The sequence below is a fragment of the Cylas formicarius genome, unplaced genomic scaffold, assembly GCF_029955315.1.
Source record: "Cylas formicarius isolate icCylForm1 unplaced genomic scaffold, icCylForm1.1 PGA_scaffold_10__41_contigs__length_53128322, whole genome shotgun sequence".
Classification (NCBI taxonomy): domain Eukaryota; kingdom Metazoa; phylum Arthropoda; class Insecta; order Coleoptera; family Brentidae; genus Cylas; species Cylas formicarius.
The window spans coordinates 9,007,515-9,033,626 of NW_026844214.1; the positions used below are offsets into that span (position 1 = coordinate 9,007,515).

General features: G+C 32.7%; 1 protein-coding gene across 4 annotated transcripts; it reads left to right on the top strand.

Annotated features, from left to right (window-relative positions):
- On the top strand, window positions 1-24,445 carry LOC132698075 (bromodomain-containing protein 4-like). Of its 4 annotated transcripts, none has more exons than XM_060663952.1 (14): window positions 1-229; window positions 8,105-8,157; window positions 9,705-9,865; window positions 11,483-11,669; window positions 12,612-12,934; window positions 13,699-13,900; window positions 14,622-14,809; window positions 14,868-15,139; window positions 15,393-15,537; window positions 15,977-16,178; window positions 22,087-22,334; window positions 22,439-22,708; window positions 22,766-22,990; window positions 23,891-24,445. In XM_060663952.1, exons 2-14 carry the CDS (start codon window positions 8,112-8,114, stop codon window positions 24,110-24,112), a joined length of 2,691 nt encoding a protein of 896 aa, XP_060519935.1. In that variant the 5' UTR covers window positions 1-229; window positions 8,105-8,111; the 3' UTR covers window positions 24,113-24,445. The 4 variants fall into 4 exon arrangements, with proteins under 4 accessions (XP_060519935.1, XP_060519914.1, XP_060519921.1 ...); XM_060663931.1 differs by lacking the exon at window positions 1-229 and adding an exon at window positions 7,502-7,612; XM_060663938.1 differs by lacking the exon at window positions 1-229 and adding an exon at window positions 7,637-7,859.
- Window positions 24,446-26,112: the final 1,667 nt, after the last annotated feature.

Here is a 26,112-nt window from a genome sequence, read left to right on the forward strand (position 1 = left end):
AATAGAATAGACAATTATTCTGCCTAGCACAGGCTGACGCCAACAGAATTAAACACGGAAATAAGTTTTGATATTGTTTTGGTTGCGCCGTTCTCTTACACAGTGCAAACAATATTAGGTGTATATGTAAATATTTGTCATGCATGATAATGTAATGAGAAAGACTTCGTTTAAAATGTGATTGGGTCCAAATTACGAATTCACATGCTGTTTAAAAATATTGGACGGGGTAAGTCACATTCCGTTTGTCTACTAGAGAGTTTCATTTCGTCATCTGTAGAATTATTATTAGCAACGAGTACAGTGACGTCATCGCTTCCTATGCACAAAAAGGTTCTGTCTCTCAGACATGTTTTTTTTCTCTGTATTTCATGTACTTACAATCTTTATCGTCCAGGAAGCGATGACGTCATTATTCTCTTACTAATAATTTGTACTCTAATATTTATTAGAGTTTTGCACTTATTTATAGATAACAATGAATAGTTACGTCGTTAACATTATATATACGTTAATATTGATAAAAATCTACACAAACGATAATAACATTTATTTAGCTGCTAGTTATTATTACCGCCATTAAAATGATTACATTTGATAGGTACCTACCTAGGTAAAGTCCATTTCCAAAAATTTAGTACGGTACTTATCTATTTCTAAAAGGGTATAAGGATGTAATACTTATTTAATATGATTTTATCCTTGATTTAACATGATAAAATGATCAATCTCTAATACGATATTAAAAAGCAAATTAGTTTCGATTATTTTACAAGAAATACGAACCCAGTTTTCACTGTAACTAAATTCTAAACTGAATATTTGGAGCGATTCTTTTATAAAATTAGTTTTAAGGTTTTGATTTTAATTACAATGTTTATTATTTACATACTGATTAAATCTATTAGATTATAAGGGTATTTTATTCTATCCTAGGCATAGTTTTTAATTCATGTCAGATAGTATGTCCGGGTGTAAAAGTAGTACATTTGGGCATTAGCAGGAAGACACAAAATTGTACAGCAGCAATTTGAGATTTAAAAAATGTTGTTTTATAAATTTCTTCTTATTTTTCGTTAGGCATTGGGGGATTTGATGACTGGTATAGTCTCCAGCGTTGTCTTTAGTTACACTAAATATTTTTTGATATATTTGGCATAAAATCATTGAAAAGTCTAATTCTGAGAGTTTTTATGATTAAGCTCTTATTTGAACGGCTACATTTTTGTGTATATGATATGCGAATATGTGGAAAAATACTTGTGGCTTTCGAAAAGTTTTGGAAAATGTAGGGTCTAATAATGGTCTGCTTAGTTTCATATTAAAGAGGCAAGTGACAAAGTCATACCGAACTGATTTAAGTTTAATATTATTTTAAAATTTCTCAAATAATTTGAAATTTGTTTGAAATAATTAGCAAGAACAATTTACAGCGAATTATGGCAATGAATCAGTGATCTCGAACGTTCAATCAATTATACAGGGTGTCTAAAAATTTCATGTAATCTAATAACAACTTAAAAAGTCTATAACGGGATTGAATATAATGCCATATTTTTAAATTTACCAGAAAATTTACTTTTCCATTACCATTCGAATGGCAGTGAGTAACAAGGTGTTTCAAATACATACGGGAGAGCTCGAAAATGCTTGGTTTGAACTTTACAGGGTGTTCAAAATTTAATAAAATAACAACTTGTGCGCAGATGCTTAGACTACATGCCTGCAATTAAAGTGCGGATTTATTGTCAAAGGGTTCATAAAATAATGTTCATGAAACTACGTTTTATCAACTAAAGCAAACTATTGAACTGAGGTGGCTTTTACTTGATGAAAATCCATTTATCAAAATAAATAAGAACTGAAAGTTCAGATTTTCACAAAATTATATATTTTGCCATGACAATTGTTTCGACAACACCGTGTCTTTATCAAATGTGATTAAGACACGGTGTTGTCGAAACAATTGTCATGTCATAATATATAATTTCGTGCAAATCTGAACTTTTAGTTCTTATTTATGTTTTTAAAACAAACTAAGCATTCCCGGCCATATGTTTATATAATGGCATGATGTCCAACTGAGCGTTGACGCATGTTTTTGGAAACACCTTGTATTGGTAAAGTCTTTTCTACAGAGACGATAAATATGATTTTTAGCAACAAAATTGTTTATTGAGTTTATGCTCACAGAGTTCCCAAAAGATATTTTATTAGTCTTTAGTATCCAACTTCTAGTACGCATGTTGAATGCCCCTTAACATTATTTTTCCTTTATGGTCAGCATAGTTGAGAATTCTTTATAGGGTGATTCACTGTGCTGTGTATGGCAGGTTGGGCGTTTATTGTGAACGAGATGTAGGACCATTTTAAAAATTGGGTCGTTTGCATAGTCGGCGATGATCTATATATTATTAGCGATACGACGTTGCCGCTTCTTCTAAAAAGTAGCCTAAATGGATACCCCGTATATTATTGTATTTTCCGTTCTGTCATCAATTGCTGTTAGTTTTTGTGTAATAGATAAAACCTCTCTTTAGCGGTCGTCGAGAAACTAATTATTTTGAACTTTTCCTTTGGATGGACGCATAACTTAAGTGTTGATCTTGTCCCGCATTTCTGTAATCGCTCATTGATTCGAAACCTAGACATATTTTATTGAACTTTCTGTACGTTCTACCAATTTTTACAGAAACTTGCTTTTATTTCGGAGTCCTTGGTATAGAGATATGATACATCATTTGAAGAGGTTTTTTAACTGTTTTCCAGAATAGTTGATAAAATATAACAAAATGAGATTTTTTTTCTCCACCAGTATAATACCACATCTTAAGTTAATGTTTGAATAAAAAATCTTGAAAATAAATGTCTCGAAAACTGCTAAAGACAGATATTATACATTATACAAAAGTAACCAGAAATTGATGCCGGAACGGAAAAACCAATAATATACAGGGTGTCTCATTTATAATATTAAAGTTGACGCTAATTTTTCGAAGAAGGCATCGCCTCATGCTGAAAATATAATAGATCGATATCATTTATATAATTTTCAACAATCAATCAAATAATAAGAACCCCAACTTCTATAAGCTGACTGAATAGCAAGATGAACAAACAGATGTCAAATAAATCGTTCGTTCATTTAAGGTAATACTCTTTCCATTTAACTAAGAGCAATTGAATAAAGTTTAGGATTTAAGAAATAGACACGGCCGACACTTGTTGGAAGAGATTAGAAAACGCAATTGCTTGGAAGTAGATAAAGATCTATGTAATTCCACAAAAACGAAACGAAAATAACTTACAACTAATTCAAATAAAACCCTTCTTGGCTAAAGTCTTCAATCATCATTAAAATATTTTAAAAAAATATTGGGATTAGCATAACTTTTTTCCATGAACACTAAAACCGTTACAGATATAGAAAGGTTTTAAAGATGTATTAAATTCAAATGCACTATTGATATTAAAATTCTTTGTAGGTTCTTAAAATGGGTTTTTTCTATTTTCCTCGAACATCTTATGTATATTGTATTATTATTATATTATTCAATCACAAACTATTTATCTCATTCCTCTAGTGCAGGGCTCTTCAAACTTTCCAGCCTTAGGCTCATACTGTTTCGGCCAGAAAGTTCCAAGAATTAAAGCTTAAATATTAATCCTTCCAATGTATATTTGCTGGTTTTGATTACTACAATTAACTTCTTCTTTTGTGTATTCATGGTTAGCAAACTTTTGTTGTTTGTTTCTCTGTCTTTTTTTATCTAAGTATTTATTAATTTTACTTTGTTAAATTAAAAATAATATTGAATTTAACTTAATTATTTATTTTTAAAGAGTACTAAGTGTGAATGCACGACAAAATATGTACAGTTATTTAACAAGCTTTGGCAGTAATTTTCTCACACTATGATATTCACTCCTACTAGACGAATAGTAATACAGAAATGTCTCAGACAATTCTGACAACATTTTATTTTGAAAATTGTAACTTAATAATTTTTCAACCTCCATGATATTGATAATTTAATTAATTTTAACTTAATTGTTTAATTTAAAAAAACAACTTTATGTTTTAACCAAAAAACAAAAGAAAATAAATTTGTTATAGTTATTCTATTCTTCGCAAAAAGTGCCTCAGGGATGTGTCGATATCATATATCATTCGGTGCTACCAACAGCTCTACAATGTTTTAGCCAACTGCTAAAAATTTAATTCTTTCATTCCTTACAAACCCAACAAAAAATGTATTCTACGTAAAGTTATAGCTAGCTAGCGCCTAGGGCTCCCCTTCCAGTAACCCATTCGGTTAGATCACATAACTACTAAAAATATAGAGGCTTTGCCTATGCCGATAGTACAGGAACTTATGAAGCAACTATGAAAAAATCGAGGAAGATAAGTTCAAAATGCGCATGCGTAGGGTTGTGGAATTGACCGATCAATTTTTTTGTGTTGTATTCTGGTATTCCTTGAAGAGGATTATATCGGATGCAGGATTTGCAGGATTCCAGTCGGATGCAGGATTCCAGTCGGAGTTCAACGAGCGAACGGATGATATCCCGGAATATAGTGTCATCATATATATATATATACATATATATATATATATATATATATATATATATATATATATATATATATATATATATATATATATATATATATATATATATATATATATATATATATATATATATATATATATATATATATATATATATATATATATATATATATATATATATATATATATATATATATATATATATATATATATATATATATATATATATATATATATAAAATATTATTATAAGAATAGTATACGATACTATATATACTATCATTATATTATATTTTAACAAAACATAAAATTCTCCCTCTCTTCCCTGTACTTCAAGCTCGATATCAATCGCTTCACAAAAAGTTCTCCTAAAAGTTGTATTCTACGTCGGCAACATTCATTTTACACAAATGTCTATTACAGAGGATCGAGCTGCATGACGGCGGTAGGATTTTAACATCCACGGTGAAAGCAGATAAATGTCGACCAGTCGTCTTCTCGAACTGTTCAATCATCTAACCGCTCAATGAGAAAATGGAGACTGTCTTTTTTTGCCTTTTGTCTAAACGAAATCTGTGCAGTTTATAAAACAAAATAAAATGGCCAAAAAGTATATAAAGAAAGAATATAAATAACAGTTTACTAGAGACCAGGAACGGTGAGCAAAAAAGTTCAATCCCAAAAAGTATGGTATTTGAACTTTTAAATTTTTCAGTTATAGTAGGTGCATTCAAATCATTATTTTCAAAATTATAAGAGGTAACTTAAAAACACAAAAAATCTTAAAACTTTGACACCCTGTATCCTGGAAAGACTTTGTTTTAAAAAATGTTATTTTCAAGCAGTTAAACAAAGGCCTATAAAGACCTGAGTTGGCCTGAATAATCACGCATTTCTAATAAATGTAGGAACGCATCCCCTTCAGTGGCATATAACTTTTTTATTTTCTTTTTTTTTATGATGCGAGCCACAGATAAAAAATCTTACTTATTTGAATAAGCACACATTGTATTTAACCTAAGGGGACAATTTGCCCTCACATCGAATTTGTCAAATATTTTGTAAGACGGCTCTCCACGTCATGATGCAAGAATTGTACCTAACAAATTTTTTAAATATTGAATTTTTTAACATGGAAAGATAGCAGACAAGATCTCTCGCCTTGACAATTTTCGGTTTTTCTTTCAGAAAAAATTCTCTAGTGGTAGTAGTGGTCACTGGACATCCACTAATCGGTCTTGTGTTTGGGGCAAAACTGTCGAAAATTCGAACATCTACTTTAGGTTAATTGTTTTGTATCTTGTAGTTGTTTGTTTGTGTACTTTATTTACATCTATTACATTAGTATTTGTGTTTCTCCTAGACTTTAATTTGAATTCAAATTTGTTGCTGATATCTATATCTGGCGATTTTTTTTAGCAAGAAAAACGAACTATATTGTTTGATAACGCGATAAAAAGCTAAGTTTTAAGCAATTTTAAAAGTTATTAGGTAATATACAACGCGATAAATTAATTTATACGTATTTGTCATTTGTCAATTTGAAACTATAAAATATTTCCATAAGCCTTAATGTGTTGAAAAGTTACCCTTTGAAAAAATCATTTTAAGCTTTTTTCTAATATGTAATTGGCATTATAAAAAAAATATAAAACGTTGTTTAGGATAAATCGAGCTCCAAATGTGTTCCCGTCCTTAGTTTGACTCACGCTGTACCTTGATATCCGAAAAACACTCCCAGCAACATGGGGTTAACATAGGGAATCAAATTATGTACACACAAAAAAAAACGATTTACAAACGGTTATAAACTAATTCATGAAAATAGACCTCGAGATAAACGATTAGGTTTTAATTGCTCGGAAATAACCGAAAGCAGTCCAAAACAAATCAATACACATTATTAATTCCACCTTGTATATTATAACCACAAAAATGCAACCACATAGGAGGCCATGTTGAGTCATTACAATAATTATTACCGACTTAATAGCACGAATTTACTATAACCTGTACGATGTGTTTTTTAAAGAACATACAATAATAATAATAATAATATCAACGATATTCTCTGACACACTAAATTCAGTACAACCGCCACTAAAATTCCGATATTCAAAGATATTTTCAAAAGTAGCTACCTATTCCTATCTAGTAATCGACAGAAAAACAGGAAACCTATCATAAATTCCATTGTACTCATTATTATTCGGCACAACCCAAAAGAAAAGGATAGAGACACTGAGCGATGTGAATGTGCGACCGGAACAAAACGATACGTCGCATCGCCTCATACCTCACATTGCTGCTGCAGTAAAGTCGTGTTCTCAACTTGAAATTTTATGCTGACATCAGCGTATACACTGCAAACGCTCAATACTGCTTTCCGCAGTTGAAAGTTGGATAACCCGCATCAGCCTTGAGTGCGGAAGAGTGAAATAGCCGCATTTAGCCGTCCCACTTTACCATTAATTTAACAGCTGTATATAACCGTTGATAGTTATTACTGCTAATCATCTGAGTGTATTAAATCGATTTTAATGAGATACTATTTAAGTGATATTTGATAAGTAATAACGCTCACAGATATAAAAAATGAGTTCAAATATATTTCCATTTGAGTTAAATCAATAGAAACCTGCAACGCAAAAAAATGATATTTTTTATCTTTAAAACGGATAAATACGTGAGTCAAGTTATCTCAAAAGCAATAAAAACAGTTCTATGGAATAAAAAATTCAAGGCCGCTGAGTTATTTCTGTCCTCAATTTATTATTCAAGTCGTACGTAGAGTGAGACAGGAGACTCACTTAAATTAGCAGCAATATCACTAAAATAACTAACCTCCTCCCGTCCCCCTCCACTATTTGAGAGAGATAGCTTGACCCGTGCCCCCGCTCCTCGTCCCGCAGTTGCTATGCGAGAAACCGTCCTATCGCAGCCGGTTTTACAAACAAAGACCGATGGTTTCAGATGGTTCGCTTGCGCTCACAAACCGGCAACCATTCGGAGCTCCCTCCTGCCCCTCACCATCCCTGGTAAGCCGTGCCATGTCGCTAGGCTTGCTCTGGCAAATGCACAGTATTTTCAAGGCATTGAGAGACCGTAGCGAGTGAAATCGTAGTATGCGATACGTAGATTTGTTATTGCGGATATCAGTTAGAGTCATTTCCGTGTTTTTGAATTGGCGAAATTTTAATTAATTCGCCGCGTTGTGACGTCACTCACGTACTGGAATTTGTGATTTGTGCGGCAGTTTCTTGAAGCCGGCGGTGAACAATGCTCGTGAGTTAATTATTATTGCGCAACGCTGATTTGAGTTTGTGATGTAGGCTGTTGGTTTTTAAAATCCCTATCGAGTTATCCGTTTGTTTGTGGCTGATTAAAGTTTTTCTTAGGATTATTGTTTGACAAGTTCTATATTACGAATATTTTGAAATCGTTTGCGTTTGAAATGACATCCTTTTCTGACATCTTGGTTAGTAATTTTGTTTTTTTTACCAATTCGATTTCCTGTTTTTATTTTTTAGGCGAACCATGAAATCCGCATCGGTTGTTGCTACGACGTCGCCTTTTTTAACTGGTATGTATTTTGTATGCATGTTTATTTTCTTTTGCTATTGTTTTTATTAGTATGTGCACTTATATATAAAAACATCTTATTCACAAAATTTTATGTATTTTATGTTTGTAAACAAAAAAGTAGTGACATATAAATGAACCACTCTGTAAATGTTCTCATTTTTGTTGTCCCAATAATAAATTATTATAGAAATATAAAATACATACATAATAAAAATACATGAACGATTGTTTCGAAATGAATATTAGTTAAATTTATTGGAAACATCACATTAGTAATAATTGGAAATAATAAAAAGGAAACTTGATGTAAACTCCTTTACAATTTGCAAAATTGTAAAACTTTGACGCTATTTTTCCAAAAACCCTGTACCTTGGTGAAAAGCCTTCTAAAGTGGAACTGTGGTCTTGATTTAGGTCTTTCGCTGTAGTGACTATATACAGGGTGGGTCCACCAAGATGGGCGGAGGCCTACTCCTCGTAGGGTGGTAGGTATATCCAAACATTTTTTATAAAACCTGGCGAACTGAACTGCTGTTGGAATTTGAAAAATTCGCCACCCTATATGAACATATATATAATGAAACTAGCCGACTATTGGTTTTGCACCTTACCCTACATTTGCGGTTATAAAAGTTACATTTTTCTTCTATATTAATTGTCTATATATGCCTAACTATAGAGTCCAGTCTAACTATAGTAACTAGTTTCTCATTTCAAAAATGTATAACAACCACATAAAAAAATTGTTTTGTTACATCACTTTACTTGGTTGGTCCACTCTGTGTAGTATGGCGGTTTGTGTTACATGAGTTTATTTAAAATAACACCTAAATAACGTAAAATGTAAATTACGTCGGATGTGGAAATCTTACTATAATCACCTTCTTTTTAAACTAAACAATATTATTTACTTATATTTAAAACTGAAAAATGCACGATATAATCTGTTTATTTTTATTTTAACACTAACAATCTAAACAATTTTCTTTAAGGCATCCTTCCCTAAAGTAGGCACTCACACGTTTTTCACAACTATTTCACGGTTTTTACGAACCGTCTTTGTTTTTTTAAATCTCTGTAATGTCAAGACCAATGTACCAGACATAAAACTGTCTAAATTTTTGTTTAGGATGTATCTTCTTTTCTAATTATGTACTTCCAAAACGACATTGAATTTGTTATTTCTTTAATAAAGCTTAAAACGTATATTTTTATTATATGATTGTTAGACTAGAATGTGATGGAGGGAGGGTACACATGCAATGTTAAAATATTATTATTAGCATTCAGATATATTTTTTTTTTAATTTGTATACCAAGTATTATTTTAAATTTTATTTTTAATTTATTATTTAAAATCTAAATTTAATAGATGACCTTTGACAATTCTGTTAGCACCAATGTTCTTTAAGATTTCGTAGTGTTAATTTTATGTTGCTTCTGCCCAGTTCTGAATAAAAAAAGTAGTTTTAAAATAATAATCTTTATCGAAAATATGCCCCTACATGTCTTGCGATAGCTAGAAAAATAAAATCTACTTTGCAGATGTAGCAAGCAACGACATCTTGCAATGTCTCGAATGTGATCTCGTTTTCACCAGCGAGCATTATTTGCATAACCACCTTTACCATCACATCAAGCAGCCAGTTGTTAGACTGCAAAGGGTTCAAACCTCTCAAAATCCTCCACTAAAGATCACACTAAAGGTAAGTTATCTGAATTTGGTGTTTATACAAAAACTTTCTGTTGAATTGAACATATTTCTTTAAAAAATAATTTCCATTTCAAAGACGGTAAAAAATAGGTATGGGCAGATAATTGAGTTACCAATTTTTCCAAGATTAAGTAAATAAATACTTATACAGAAGTGAGAGTAATATGAAAATGGATAAATATTTTTATTTAAAAATCTATTTGCCATACAAAAGTAATTGGTATTAGTTTATTATTCTTCCAGCCATTTTCAAGAACGAATTTTGCCAACAACTATCGGAAAGTAACTACAATTTTAATTTTAAACCGTCTACCTGCCACAATACTACACTACACTACACACTGGTACAATACTACGCCTATGACATACGGCTAAGATCACCAAGTTTTACAGTTCATTAATCAATATTAATATATGTATGTGGTCTGGGAGCATTTAAAGTGACGATGAAAGAAAATGTTGAGAGGAGCCATTGAAAATGCACATCGGTAGTGATTACAAATTTCGTTATCAACCAATAACATCTGTCATTTCAAACCAACCAATAAGAGTTAGATAATATAATAGTCTAATGACGCTAAAAATTGATGCGGCAATGATATTTTCTTGGAGAAGGGAATGATTTTCTGCGCACCTACAATTTGCGCAATCACAAATTTAACTTGTTTTCTCACAACATTTAACGAGATTTGGGCAAATTTAGAGAAAATGCGTCTTAACTTTTTTTTCGTGATCACTTCAAAAGCTATCAGCATAGGCGGCGCCTCTAAGTGTCTAGTGCCTAAATAGATGTAGCATTTTTACGGCAAGATTTTCTTAAAATATGCAAGTTAGGTCTGTGGAGATCGTTCTTGAGAAATAATATGGCGCAAAGCGCATGTTATTTATTGTGTGAGACGAATCATTTAGTTAGTTTAGTTAGGCCACTGCATTATCTAATAGCTATATGAAAATAGATGATAGAAAATGATACAGAATGTAATAATTACTGGTTGACATTGTATATTTCCATCAACAATGTGAAAATTTTCGGGTTTTCGATAACATTTGTATCCAAGGGACCCGACAAGTCCGAGCTCACACACGATCATCTAAGCACGCGTATTACCATGGGTAAAAATTTTGACCTATCATAGGAAGCTTTGAGATTGTTAACATTTCGAATTTGGCCGCCGAATTTAATTGCTGTAATTTTTATGATTTGGGAAGTGTTTTGCTTCTAAATATTAATTAAAGAATTATTTAAAATGGGTTTGCGCTACTTAGTGTATGGAATAAATAGAAAAATTATTTTATGACTACAAGCATGGGAACCAAACCATTCATAAACATTTATTGATATTGGCTACCGGATTCAACCCATTTTATGAATGAGTTGTTGTCTCTCCTTTTAATTAAATTAAATAATGGATATTAACATTTCTTGTAATCGGTTAAAGATGGTGGGTGGATATTAAACTAGGCAAGAAGAGGCATTCTACAAAACATTTTTGATAGATCACTTATTCCGCTTAAGTTTTTCGTAAATTTTCTTTTCATTTCTTTCATTTCGTTCACAATGCAGGGTTTGTTCTGGATTACCAGCTGTTACAATAAACTTAATTTTCAGAATCGAAGCGGCAATAGTTTCGAAATCGTAAGTTCGCCTTCATCATCTGTGACTTCCGATTCCGGATTTAAATCATTCTCCAATCTGGAGGACAGAGAGGTCGAGGATCAGTACCTTCCCGGTGACGTCGAGGGTTTAGGAGACCCAGACGAGAACGAATACTCTGCCCACGAACCGGACGAAGGAGGTTAGTAATGCTAAATGTAAAATAAAAAAAATATTTAATTTTGTTTTTTACAAAAATATTATTTAAAAGTTGTATCTTTAAATAAATGTTTTAGTTTTCTTCCAATCTGATTTTGTTCTCTAATATATAGCTCTCATATAGCTTTATTTTTTAACTTTTTCAATCTAACAATTTTTTTTGTTTTGCATTTCTTGGTTGAACATTTTCATAAATAAAGTCACACACAGCGAGTGTTCCTAAAAAGTTTATAAAAGCGGAGAGGTCGGCAATGTTTTGCTCGCGAGCGGAGACTGACACTTGTCATTTAGTTAATATCCGGTGTGGTTTACAACAAGCAGTGATCTAATATTCTCGTTAATAAATAATAGAAGTGTTAAAGGTATATAGTACGCTTACTGTTTGCACAATAGCAAAGTTTTTAGAATTGTTTTTAAAGTTCAAATATTAGTTTGTAACTGTTGCCAATTTAGTTGGTTTCATTAAATATAATCTTTTGGCACCACTGATTTTTTGGCATCTCTTCAAAGTTTTTGTTAACGTGATGAGTTTATTTGGGCACTGCTTAACAAGTTTTCTACAAGAGGTTTTGTGACTACCAGTTTTAAGAATGAAAATGTTTTTTAAGGTATGTCATTAACCAAACAAAAACCTTAGTTGTTAAGATAAACTACAATATAACTCAGATTTTTAAAACTTGAGTAATTCAGGTCAATTTTGGTTTAGAAATAAACAAACTAGATGATGCATGAAGTCAGATCCATATTTATTCTGCTTTAACCATAGTCGCTAGAATACTGTGTCCAAACATAAAATTGATTCTTCCCATTTCATTTCACTAGGCATAGCCGCAGCTGTGATGAGGTGATTCGAGATTTTTTCTCTGTGGCAATGTAGATTCAAAATTGTACTTTATAAAAATCGAGGTAATTTCAACACTTACAGAAAACTACAACACTGATCACGATCAAAACGAGGATCAAGAACCAAACGATCCATTTGAGGGCATTGACGACGCTCTATTAGATCGAGCACTAGAAAGCGCTGACGCGGAGGAAGACGAAGCAAACGAAGGCGAGGAAGAGCGTGCCAACGTTAGTTTCTCGCCAAACTTCACAGACGTGGGGGGTGATTTCTTGGAAGGGGATAGTGACGCAGAATCACCAGTTGCGCCGGGTACACACTCTCCGCTAGAAGGGCAACCGTCTCCGAAAGAGACGGGTCATAGTACAGAAGAAAAAAGCGAGACAGGCAGCACCACGGCGGGGGTACGCTTTTGTGAAAACACAACTTTTTTCAATTTTTTTTTCATAATCATACTGAAACTGATAAAAATCGCAGATTATGATACTGATTAATTTGTAAAATGAGAAAATAATCTTTCTTTTGCAGTTTCTTACTAAAACAAGTTAAGTCTTGATATCTCAAAAATTACCTATTTCGGAATTGTATTTTTTTTTTCTGTATTGAAAGTTTGTAAAATTCAAATAAATAAAGCGGATTGTGCCAAGAAACAAGAACGGCAGTTTGGAGAATTCAATTTAATGAAAAAAATGGGTTATTTGCCTGATGGGCAGGCGTAATTTAATTAAAAATAATTTAAAAAATGAAAAAACTGTCGTTTCTAACTATGGGTGGGCGAACAGCAACCAGTTTGTTCGTTGGTTATAAATAATGCGCATGCTCCGACGGCCCCAAAAAAATTAACATTAACCGCTTTAAAAATTATCAGAGACTAATAAACAACCAATTGACCATTTGATAAGTGATCAACATCAACAATATTTTTACTTGCCTGTCGGCAAGGTTTTTTTTTGGAAAAATAATTATGGATTATAATACATTATTTAATGGTCAGATTAATGTAAATCACTTGGTAAAACCCATTGAGTATATCAATACATTTGTTCAAAATGTCAATAACCTATTAACGTAAACAACATTCAAAAATTTGAAGCATCTGTTATTGCAGTTGATGATGCAGTTCCAATAGTCGGAAATATAACCAAAAAAATACTTTCTGTACACGCAGGTAGACGCTATTGGTCCTGGCGAAAATGCCACTCAAGATTATAATAACATCCCGGGGGCTGAGCCCACGCCGCCTCCAGAACCATCTCCAGAATATCCAAAAATAAAAATTAAAACAACTGGGTTATTTAAAGATCCAGAACCTCAGAGATGCACGATAACGGAAATTACAGATGACAACCCAAGCGGCGATCCCAGTGTAGGTAAGTAGTAGTAGCCTTAACATAGAAGAAGAAATTGATGATTTTGGATACAATTTGAAAGGTTGTTCAATTGCGAAATATTTGGTCCACGTTACTTTTTAAGCCCGATTATCATGATGCAATTTATCGTCATGACTACAAAACTTCCAAGACCGTTCTCATGCCTTGCTCTCATATAGCTATTAGATAATATAACTACTAGGTAATGATTATCCGCGCATACTTGTACATTTCGCCCAATAACCAGCACTTTACGTAATTGTTTTTAAAGATCTTTGCACATTTTGGGATTGGATATTCTGAAAAAAAAAATCGTAGTTGCTTAGTAAGTTCATGTATTATCTGCATAGGCAGGGCCTCTATATCTCTAGTAACTATATGGTTGCATCAAATTGAACTTCTTGCGGTGCTAGGTTTTGTACTAGTTTCTTGCCAACTGAAAATTCACATTGGTACGTAATGAAATCGGGTTAGCAAAATTAATTTAATATATAGTAACTAGTCAAATTATTCTTTAAATGTTGGTCCTATAACCTTGTTTTTATGTTTGTAAAAACTTGGTGTGTATTTATGCAACGACTAGAGCCTAGTACCAAGTCGCAGGCTCAGAATTTTTCACATCTCAAGTCATTTGTGATCCATGGTAATCATTAATTAAAAAATCTAGTGTGTGAGATTATAAGGGTTAGGGTGAACTATAATTATATTAAGCGGTTTATAGGTAACAGCAACACACCAATGTGGACCACACCCTCCTTAGAGGATCCGCTAAAATTGCCAGATAGTGATGACCACAACCTTTTGTCCTTATTTAGTAATAACGATCGAGCCAAAGACCTTGGTTTTTCTACCAGCGAAAATGAGTTTATATCATTGGATAGGTTTGATGAAAGAAATCGCGGAGCAATGGTAAGTTTCAAAATTAATGGCTTAATTATTTTACCATTGATAGTATTGATTATTGTAGCAATTATATAATCCAAATAATGCGGTTAGTACATCCTCAACTTCTTCGCTGGATTCTCTTACTGGTTTACCAATGCAAGCTCTTGCTCAACAAGTGTCTCGACTACAACCTAATAATAATAATGGATTACATCAACAGAATGTCCTGATTAACATTCAACAATTTCCGTCAGGCCCGCCGCAACCATCTTATCAACCACCGCCCATGTATCCGCCACATTATCCACCACACCCAGGACAACCCCCTATGCATCAACCATACCAACCTTATCAGTAAGTCTTATCTTAGTATTTATATCTCTTACTTTCATAGTAGGTTTTCAAACAGTCAACATTGTTAATATAAAATTTCTACATTTGATGGTGTCATATTTTTTCATCTCATAAATTTTAATTTTTGCATAGGCCGTCAAGGAGACATAACCAAAACTTTCAATTTCATTATCCGGAACACACAACTTTACAAAAATTAAAATATTTGAATCAACAATTCCAGCACAGCACTGATTTCGTTCTTAAATTGTAGACCACCAAATCCCATGTACTATCCACCAGCACCTGGGTATCCGTCTCAACACATGGTTCCTCCTCCACCTCAAATGGGGCAGTTGCAACCACCACCTCCTCATGTGGGACAACAGCCGCCTATGAGTCAACCCCCGAATCAAATGGTAAGCCTAAAGCCTTCTAATAAGCAAGCAGAAATGACAAATTGCAAACCTCTTGTAACTGGAGAGCACTTTTGGCAATTTACTGACTATTAGGTCACTGAAACTAATGTCCTGGCATCATCCCCATCTGATTTAAAAAGAGAAATGTAACCAAAACTGTAATTTTCAAGTTACATATTAAATAACAGAGGCTCAGATAGTATATTTTATACTCCCTACTCTAAACTTGTGGGTGTCTGAAAAAGTAAACTGTTTCAGACTATACGTATTCTACTAAGTAACGTTTCACGTGACCATCAGAACTAAGCAAAGTCAAAATACCATCTGCATTTTAAATCTACCGCTTGAAACTGCAAAATCAGTGCATAATTTAGTAGTAGAGTAGGGGGTAGAAAAGTGTTTTTAGGCATATTTAAAATGTAAACTATCTGGTTTTCAGGTGCCCTCATCTCAGAATCAACAAGTTAATCAGATGCAGCAAGCTCCGCAACCCTACCGGCAACCCATGCCTCCTAGAGCAAATCCTCCTAGAGGTCCTCAAGGGCCCGGGCAACGGATGCCTATGAACGGACCAAGAGGTCCCCCACGGCCACAACCACTTCAGCGACAAAGAGCACCCATGATTAGACCACGAGGACCAGGTATTCTCAATAATTACAATTATTTTTCGATATCTGATAACAACAATACACTTTATTGTTCACGGCAAAAAACAAACTCCTCCACAAAATTAAGTAACATCATAGATATGAATTATTTTTTTTGCATTGTAGGTTGGTTCCTTGACAATGTCATAGTTTTTGTTGACAATGCTAAAAATTTTGTTTTTGCGAAAATTCGTATCACCCCGTGGATTATACTAGCAACATATAGCAGTTGACATTAGGAGGTAGCTTCATTTTTCAAAAATCCCGTTTGGTGGAGGCTCTGTAATGTTTTTGGTAGGGATATGTTTTAATGGACACGCAGAGTTAGTCCCTATACGTGTACGATGAATGAACTCCGATTAATGTCTAGAAATTATTGTAATTGAATATGTAATGCCGTTTGTTCCTTTGCTGGGACCGAATGGTTTATTTATGTTTGATAATGCTCGTTCCCAATTGGCTAAACAAGTTATAAATTACATGAACTCTGTAACTATTCAATTGATGGAATGGACACCTCACAGTCCACATTTAAATCCCATAGAGCATCTATAAAAAGAAAGGTTGAAAGTCCCAATCCCGGGTTAACCAAAATCAATTGGTAAATGCAGTAATTGCAGAATGGAAAAATATTCCCCAAGATACAATTAAAAATTTAATTTCCAGTATGCCAAGGCATAGTACAGGTATATGTACACACTGTTAACATTATATTATCCATTCTTTTTTTTTTCACAGTTTCACTCGTTTCCAAAACAAATGTCGTTAATAAACTCACATGTAATTTTAATATGTAATTTAATATAACATGTAATTTATCAAAGCGAGCAGAAAGAAATTATACAGATAAGAAATAATTCTTTCAAACATTTAACAATGCAACAATGTATTGAATCATAAAATCTGTAAAAACATGGTACTCTATAAAATGGCATATCTCTTTTAAAAACAGAGATAATGCAGTAAACTAAAAAAGAAAATGTTGGCGAAAGATGGAGCTACCATGTCAACTGCTATATGTTTCGGTTGCTAGTATACTTCACAGGGTGATATGAATTTTCGTAAAAATACAACATTTTTATTACACCGGGTATAAATCGAAAATAAACTTTCTATAATTAGTAGCGAAGACTTGTCAAGGAACCAACCTACAACGCAAAAAAAAATCATTCAAATCAATCATAACTTCTGAAGAAAAAAAAGCATAAAAAATGTGTCAAATTTATGTTGTTGCATTAATTTCGTCCAGGAGTTTATTTCAAGTCGAAGAATTCTTTTATGATGATGGATTCACGCAAGTGTCCAGTCACATTAATACTGATTTAAAGTTTAGACTAAAAAGATAAATGGTTCTTTAGTGAAGCCAGAGGAACAAGCAATTCCACTAAACCATTAACACAGTGGTTTCCATCCTTTTTGTACCTGCACTCCCCAAAATTTTGCTCCCCGTTAATTTTTTTAGCAATCTAATTCATAAATACTAATTTATTTAATCAAAATCATATATACATAAAAAATAATTATTTATTGTAAGAAATAATAATTTTAAATGTAATAAAAACAAACCTTACAAAATACAAAAACAAAATGATATTTTGGAACCAACTGCATACCCTCCTTCCACCAGTCTGGCGTCCGCATAGGGGTCCGCGCCCTATAGGTTGGAAACCACTGCATTAACATTAATATTAAAAGGTTATTAATTTCTCACGTAAAATCAAATATTATGCACATGTGCGTCTCGAATGTCAGTTTTGTCTGTTACGATTGAAACTTAACTTTTTGAATATATAACGCATACAACTGTAACAGCAACGAATTTCCGATCTATTGTGTCATTAACCCAATCGGCATCAACATAACAACGCAAAGAAAAACCATTATTTCTACGATATTCAAAACCTAAATTAATTGAACCTTTTAGATATCTAAGAACTCTTTTCATGTAGCACCACAATTCATGTGTACCTTTATCTTGAAATCGGCTGAAAAAATTAACTGCAAAACAAATGTCGGGTCTACTGCCTAGCTTCAAATACATTAAACAACCTACGAATTCTCGAAATGGCTTATTTGTTGTATTGCTTAGATTTCTATATGTAATGACATCAGTATGTCTGAAATTTTACAATTACAATTTTACATTTCAAAACGTTTTAATACATTATTCCTATATTTATTTATTTATTATATATTTAGATATTTTTATTAAATTTGACATCCCGTGCAATAATAATTTTTTCCTGATCAAAACTACAAAGCATATACCTTGTAGGAGCATAGCCTACCATAATATATATATATATATATATATATATATATATATATATATATATATATATATATATATATATATATATATATATATATATATATATATATATATCTTTCTGCCTTAGAATCAAATTTATCTCTAAATTCTAAAGTTACCTATATCTTATTATACGATATATGATTATGTAATTGACTGTCAATATTGCTTTTCCTATATATTTCTTTGGTGCCCATGATTGTTCTATTATTTCTTTCTACTAGACTTCTGTTTTTTCTTTCTGCTGTGGGGTGTACAGTACTGTGTAGTCTAATATTATACCTTGAACTGAGGTGGCTTTTACTTGATGAAAATACATTTATCAAAATAAATAAGAACTAAAAGTTCAGATTTTCACGAATTTGTATATTATGACAGGACAATTGTTTCGACAACACCGACATTTGATAAAGACACTGTGTTGTCGAAACAATTGTCATGTCATAATATATAAATTCGTGAAAATCTGAACTTTTAGTTCTTATTTATTTTAATATTATACCCTTTTTCCTACAATAACTTTTAAAATCGATAGAATCACCCCCACTGTCGCAATGTAATTTAGAAATTTTTGTTCCAAATTTGGATTCAGCCAACAAACTCTTTAAATTTCTCTAATACTTCATTTTTCTTTTCCATTAAAAATACTACACAAAAGCTGGAATAATCGTCAATAATTGTCACCTGTAACAAAAATGTGTTCTTCCACAACACGTTTTTGTTTTGTTTTTTTTTTCTCCAATAATATATAATACCTTTCGATTAGAAGCGTCATAATAGTAAATTAAAATTATTGGGTGCATTTTGCATTTATAAGTAATGTAATAATAATAATAATAAGGTCTGTGGAGCAACTATTGGCGAAAGATTGTTTTCGTTTATTTTCATCGGAATTAAACGCGTCAAAATGCCCGTGATATTTTTTTATACCTATCGCGACGGGTACTCCGCGAAGCTTTTCGACCAAAGAAAGCCTGTGTGTGTGTTTTTTTTAAACCTTACCCAGTTTTATCGTTAGTTTTCGAATACCGTATTTGTTTCAATAAAACATATTTTTTTCCAAAATTAACAAAATTAGAATAACGATTTACAATCAAAATGTTTCTTAATATCAGTTTTACGAAATACATCAAGTTGCAATTCAGTCGAAGGAGGATCCTCAAAAACATCTGATAGGACCTCTTTCAATCAACATCTACCTCCGAAAATTACGTGACACCTATTCCAGCTCCTCCAATGATTTCTAGATCATTTCTACAGCCGAAATTGTCGACAATTTTAAGAATTGGCCACAGTGGCATGGTCTTTACAATGCTGATCTAAACTACATAGAGAAATCTCAGTTGTTGCTGTTCTTAACTCTTTCTTTGTTAAAAACTATTCGTTTAGCTGAATGCAACTACCAAATTGCTTATGACATATTAGAAAAAGATATCAGAACAAGCGACTCATTACGTTCTCATTCAAAACAGTACGGATAAAGAGTTGGTCTCAATGTTGGTTGCTTTTTCACCGTTCCACAACCCGTCGTGTTGAGTTGTCGATTAAAATTTCTGCTTAGACCCGCACAAAATAAACCGAAGTCTGTGGGGGGCTTAAAGGGTACTATTTTATTTTTTCCACATCACGTCATCCTTTCCAATTTTGGAAGTGACAACGCGCCACGCTTTCCATCGGAATTTACATTTAGACGAACGAGCTTTCGCGAAGGGAAAGGCGATTCGTGCTAGATTTGTGCCCTATACCGAACTAAGTATTTTGCACTCGCCGTGTCGTGAATGACAACACCTCACAGCAAAGTGTGCTAGAGAAGACTAGAAGTGTGTCTCAATACAGAAGAGCCCAGTGACGTGTTGTTTGATGCGCGAAATAAGAGCGCCCTATCTCCTCGCGTTATTGCGTTTTTCATCGTGTCGGTGAAACAGTGGCGCTGCATTTATTTCAATTAATTTGATTTAATGGGCTCACAAATTATTGACAGTTCTTTTATTTTAAAATTAGCAATTATGGTCGCCATGTAAATTACCTAACTTATTAAATTTATTAAAGTTGTACCGGTTTGACGCAAATAATATTATTTCATTAAAATGTCTTACCTTAACAAAAACAGTGCAACCAAAACGAAAATAATAGTCTATAAAAATGAACGAACAAAACACAAAACACAGCCACAAAATGTAAACAACCGGAACGATTCGATCCACGCCAATGGCGGCGCATTTTCGAACGACAGCTGATTCCCGTTTCAAATTCGTCTTCTGCGCATCTGACGTCACTGGGCTCTTCATTATTGGGAAGGACTCTACTTTTATAAAGCTCCGCGTTGTCGTCTTTGTGGGTGCATTTTTATTTTTTATAGTTTTTTCTCCTTTTTCTTTGTTTTACATAATATCAATTATTGCGGTTATGGTTATTTGGATTATTTTAAAGTGGTGGGCAATTCTGCTATACACACAAGATAGTTTGGTTTTATGGTTAATTTATTTTTATTTGGGTTACATTTATACCGGTATCAGTTATAAAATTAGCACTAAAACACTTAACAAAAAAATGTTACCATTTTTAAATACATTTAAAGGCTACGTACTTAATTAACTTCTGTGTTATGAGTTAAACTGTCAATAAACCGCCATAAAGGCATATGTTTGCATAGCATGCCGATAATACAGGAACGTATGAAGGAACTACGTAAAACAGGTCCAGGTGAAAAGGTCCGTTCTATATGCGCATGCGCAAGATTCAAAATCGCGTTTTTTACCGACCTTGCCGCTTTCAACAACCAATGTGGCCGCTGACAGATTGTCAATAAGTTTGGATGCAGCATTTTTGCGGCAGTATTTCTTCAAAATGTTTTGTTTAATAAAGTTAAGTGTATGGAAAATGCTGTTTAGAAAGAAAATGACACAAAGTGCAGGTGGTGGGTGGATGGTAGCGGAAATTTATTACCTTTTCGTAAATATCAATACCGATTCTGCGGACCCATTAATTTTTACCGTAATAGGGCCACTAACAGCTATATGGTTAATAACAATAATAATAAAAATGTTTGTTGTTCCGAGTGCCTATTGTGAGGGAACAAATTTTGCTTTTGTGACGCTGTGAGACATCATTTAAATTGTTTTTTACGCTTTATCTAATAATGAAAATATTCAATTTGGCGACCATAAGAAATTTAAAATTTATGCTGTGTTTCGAAAACAAATGATATATTTTCTTGAATTTCTCAGAAACGATTCACGCTAGAATCATTTTGCGGTCAGATTTAAGTTTCCCATAAAGTACTTTAAAACTTTTCTAATCTAACCCACCCTGTATCTCCTATGGTTTTTGGATACACTGTGTATGAATACGGAAAATCATCATCATCGTTATTGTGAATATGGTTTGTTTTTAGTTTTATTTACCATGACTAGCTTTAATTTTTGTTTGTCACTTGTTATTGTTATATTTTTTATGTTTTTGCTATTTATTTACATAATTAACCAAGATCGCAAACGAATAGCAATATAATAATAATCTGTATATACATTTATTCTAATTTCAAATACTCTGGGCCACTGGTGCCAAGCCAATTTAATTTATTTCTTACAGGTGTGGCACAAGTAAGAGGTGCTATGAGGCCTAGGATGGCTGGACCTAGTAACAACCAAAATGGCGTGAGACCTGGCCAGCAAACATCTCCTTTGAAAAGAACCCCGGAACAAATGCAGACACTTCAAGCCAAAAAAAAGAGACTCGACATATTAACTCCATCCGACAAAGACGATGACGACTGTCAAGTTATTTGCATGCAACCAAAAAACACTGACGGTGGATTGCCTCAAATTGAAAGTGTGCAGGTAGAAAAGTTACCAAATTTTCGGCTAAAATCGTCTTATTTTTTTATCCATCAAAAACTAATCTTAGTGTGTAACATTGTTTATGTGATTTTACGTTTCTCCAGGGTGCAACAACGGAAAGTAGCATAATGCATCTATCAGATTCCATAACACTTTCCGTTCGTAATCCACCACCCAAACCTGCAGCATCTCCACAGAAATCAGACGCAAAAGCTGTTGCAAATATTTTGGCAACACGCGGGATCACAGTCACCGCAACGGCCAAACCCAAAGAAAAGGAATCGCCCCAAAAGGCACCCAGTTTGCCGACCGCTTTGAGCTTGAATGGAGCAGTTAGCATTGTAGCTGCACCGAAGGCTAACACTTCGCCAAAAGTAAGTTATTTATAAAATAACCAGGCATCCATTTTATTTATTTCTCGTTAATTTTAGCCGGCCACTGACAATTTACCAACAGTAGATCTGACTGATGATACAACTCCTGCCAAACAGGCTGGATCTCCTCAAAAAATTAGTAGACCGGGTCTCCCATATCGCTGTGACCTATGTCCGGCCCAATATCCCAACTCCACAGGCTTAAGTAAACACAGACAGACTTATCATAAGACGACGGGAGGCATGTGTGAATTAGGTATTCCTCTAATCAATCTGAAGCAGGTAAATTGCGTGCTTAATACAGGCACACACATATGTATTTTTGCATTTAGTTTCTATTTAGCTTTGTTTTGTTATGCATTTGACACTAACACTAAACTTCTCATTCACCATAAACGCCTAACCTGCAATCCACCGTGAATTCAGAGCCGCTTATCTGGATAACTAAAAAAATAATCCAAAACAGCAGTTTCAATATTTTAATTATTAAGAAGTTTAAACTGTAGATAATAGAACTTGTCTGTTTAATTAAAATTAATTGATAATTAATATTTCTGAAATTATAAATAAATTAACTTAATAAAATTATTTAAAAAATGGGATGGGATTTCCAAATTGAAAAAACAAATGTCGAGGGTTTGTTCAATTTCATTTTAATTGTAATTTTTTTCCATAACCGAAATTGCTAATTAAACTCGTGGAATGGACCATTTTCAACAAAGTTACTTATTATTTACTTTACTTTATTTAGCTACAAGTTTAGAATTTTTTAAAATAAGTAAGTTGGTACACATTTTGCGATATGTAACCAAAAATTTTGCCTGAAATAGTTTTATTCGAAATTTTGCAGAGCTGTATTTTTAATTAATTTAATTTCGCGTTGATTAAGTACTAGATTGCTTGTAGAGGTGGTCAAACAAAATATTAAATCTTGGCAGAAATCACTTGAATGTAATGTTTTTTCTTTAGCAAAATCAATAAGACAAAATATAGGTAGTAAATGATAAATGGTAAATTAAAAAAAAATGTCGGTATTTACATCGATATTTAAGCGCTATCGGTGTCAGTTTTTATTTTATGCATGTATACTTATAATTTTTGATTTAATCGCCAGTATACTAAATTGTATTACATTAATCGAATTTTTATAAATGGGTAAATTATGTTTTTTTTTAATTTCAGCCGGGTATGATACAAAAACTGTCACAAATGGGTATTCACAATTATATCCCCCTGCCATCATCTGGTTCTGGCTCCTTTGCCTTGCCTATTATTAGTACAAGAAATCCCGGGAACATAGAAGCTTTAGGTTCAACCCAAATGCTTTCTCTTGGGCCAGTACGAACTATACCAAAACCAAATACTTCTAATTTACCTGTTGCTAAACAGTTGAATCAGAAGTAATGCATTCCATGAATGTAAGATGATTCTCTCTTTAGAGGCAGTTTTTTTTTTACAAATACATTATTTGTATTCTCCTTTCATAAACAAAACAAACACAAATTTTTGGACGGCATCAAATTAGAAATTTTATCATTTATTTTTGTTATATAAATAATTCATTTAGTGGTTTCAGTGCAATTTTTATCTTTTCTCGAACAAAACAAACAATCTCTCCTTATAATAGAATAAGTTTTTGTTTTTTTATTTTATTTAAAATATTATTGTTTATATTGAGACTGATTTTTTTGTTTAGTGCAATCCTGCATATTGGCTTTTAAAAAGCTATAATCTAGATTCTGTACATAAAAATTTACTTTATCTATATACATTTTTGTGATAATAAATAGTATTTTGTATTAAATTTGGATTTTATTTTTGTATATATAGTGTGTCTCACTAAAGAACTGTACACCCTCGTAAAATCTTTGTTTATGGTTCGATTTTGATAATTTTTTATTCTTTTGAATACGTACAACCCAACTATACCAATTTTTGCTCCCTGCCTAAGGCTGTATATCTTGTATCTTGTGTGTATGGTTTGATTGATTGATTGATAAAAAAAAAATTGTGTGATAGATCTATCAAAAACGCACCTTATGTTTATTTATACATCAACCTAACGTTATTGTCAACAGGGACTAATTTTTTATGTCAAATATGGAGAAGAGTTATTAAGAATCGAACCATAAACAAAGAGTTTACTTTACGCGCGTTATTTCCAGCCTTATCCAAATTTCTATTACAATGGTAGCGATTTTGATTGAAAAAACAAATTCAAACTTTTGTGATTCCAAAGATAAAACACCTATCAAAAAATGATTGTGGAATATGATGCATTGTAAAAGAGCAATTCCTGGCATATACAATAGTCAGCCAATACTTTGTAGTGTTTTTTTGAAATAAAAGTAGGCAAATCACTTGGATACTTAAATTTATTCAACACCACACTTTCGTGTGCAGGCGCTCGACGATGAAATAGAGGTCAGACTAAGAGTTACAGTCTATTAACAAATAGTCGCAGAGATCGAAGTAAAAAAAAACTAATGGCAGAGAATCCGAACTGGTCGTTCTTAACTTATAGCTGTGGCAAGGAACAAAAGTCATATGATCACCTGAGTATAATGCGAAAAATATCTGCCACAACTTCTGTCAATTATACTTGAAATTATCCCCATATGCAATAAATCTCTCGAATACTTCATTATTGAAATAGCGGACATCACTTCGATCACGATAATTACGAAGTAAGGTTTGTTTATCTATGTAAGGAAGGCAAATGTTTCCCTACTTATCTGGATTTTATTGTACGGGTCATTCAACAGACTACGTAACATACAGTGTGACACCCAATGTTATTTGCGGTGGCAGCCGATCAATTCTAGAGGCTAGGTAAAAGAAAAGAAAAATATGCTTTGAATTTGCTAAAATATGTAGATATAGTGCCTACCAATTACATTCTCGGCTTTCTGTATTTGATTGTTGATTAAAAGACTTACAAAAACCATCTAACCATGCGATAACTATTTCAAAAAATTGTGACTGATATGGTATATTCAGAAACCACATTATCAAAACTATTGTTATTGCCTCTATTAAATTGATCCCGCCTATTCTGAGAATACAGAAATTTTTTATATCAACATGAAAAAAATGTTGAGAAGGAACATTGATGCGGCATCGCGAGTCATTTCGAAATATGCCGCTTTATTTCAAATATTTCAATTCTCATTATGACAGATCTCATTAAATTTTCAGGGTGGAAATAAGTATAAGGTCATCGCTATTTAGAAGGAAAATGGCAAAGTGCAGGTTGGTAGGTGAAATTTAAGGGTTATTGGAAGTAGGAAGTAAAATTTGAAATGGCGTCGTTTTTATATAAGTCTCATGTTTGTATTGTATGGTTTATGTTGATATTGCTTTAAAAAAATTGTTCGTTTAGTGTCGTTCGCAATTCAGTGACA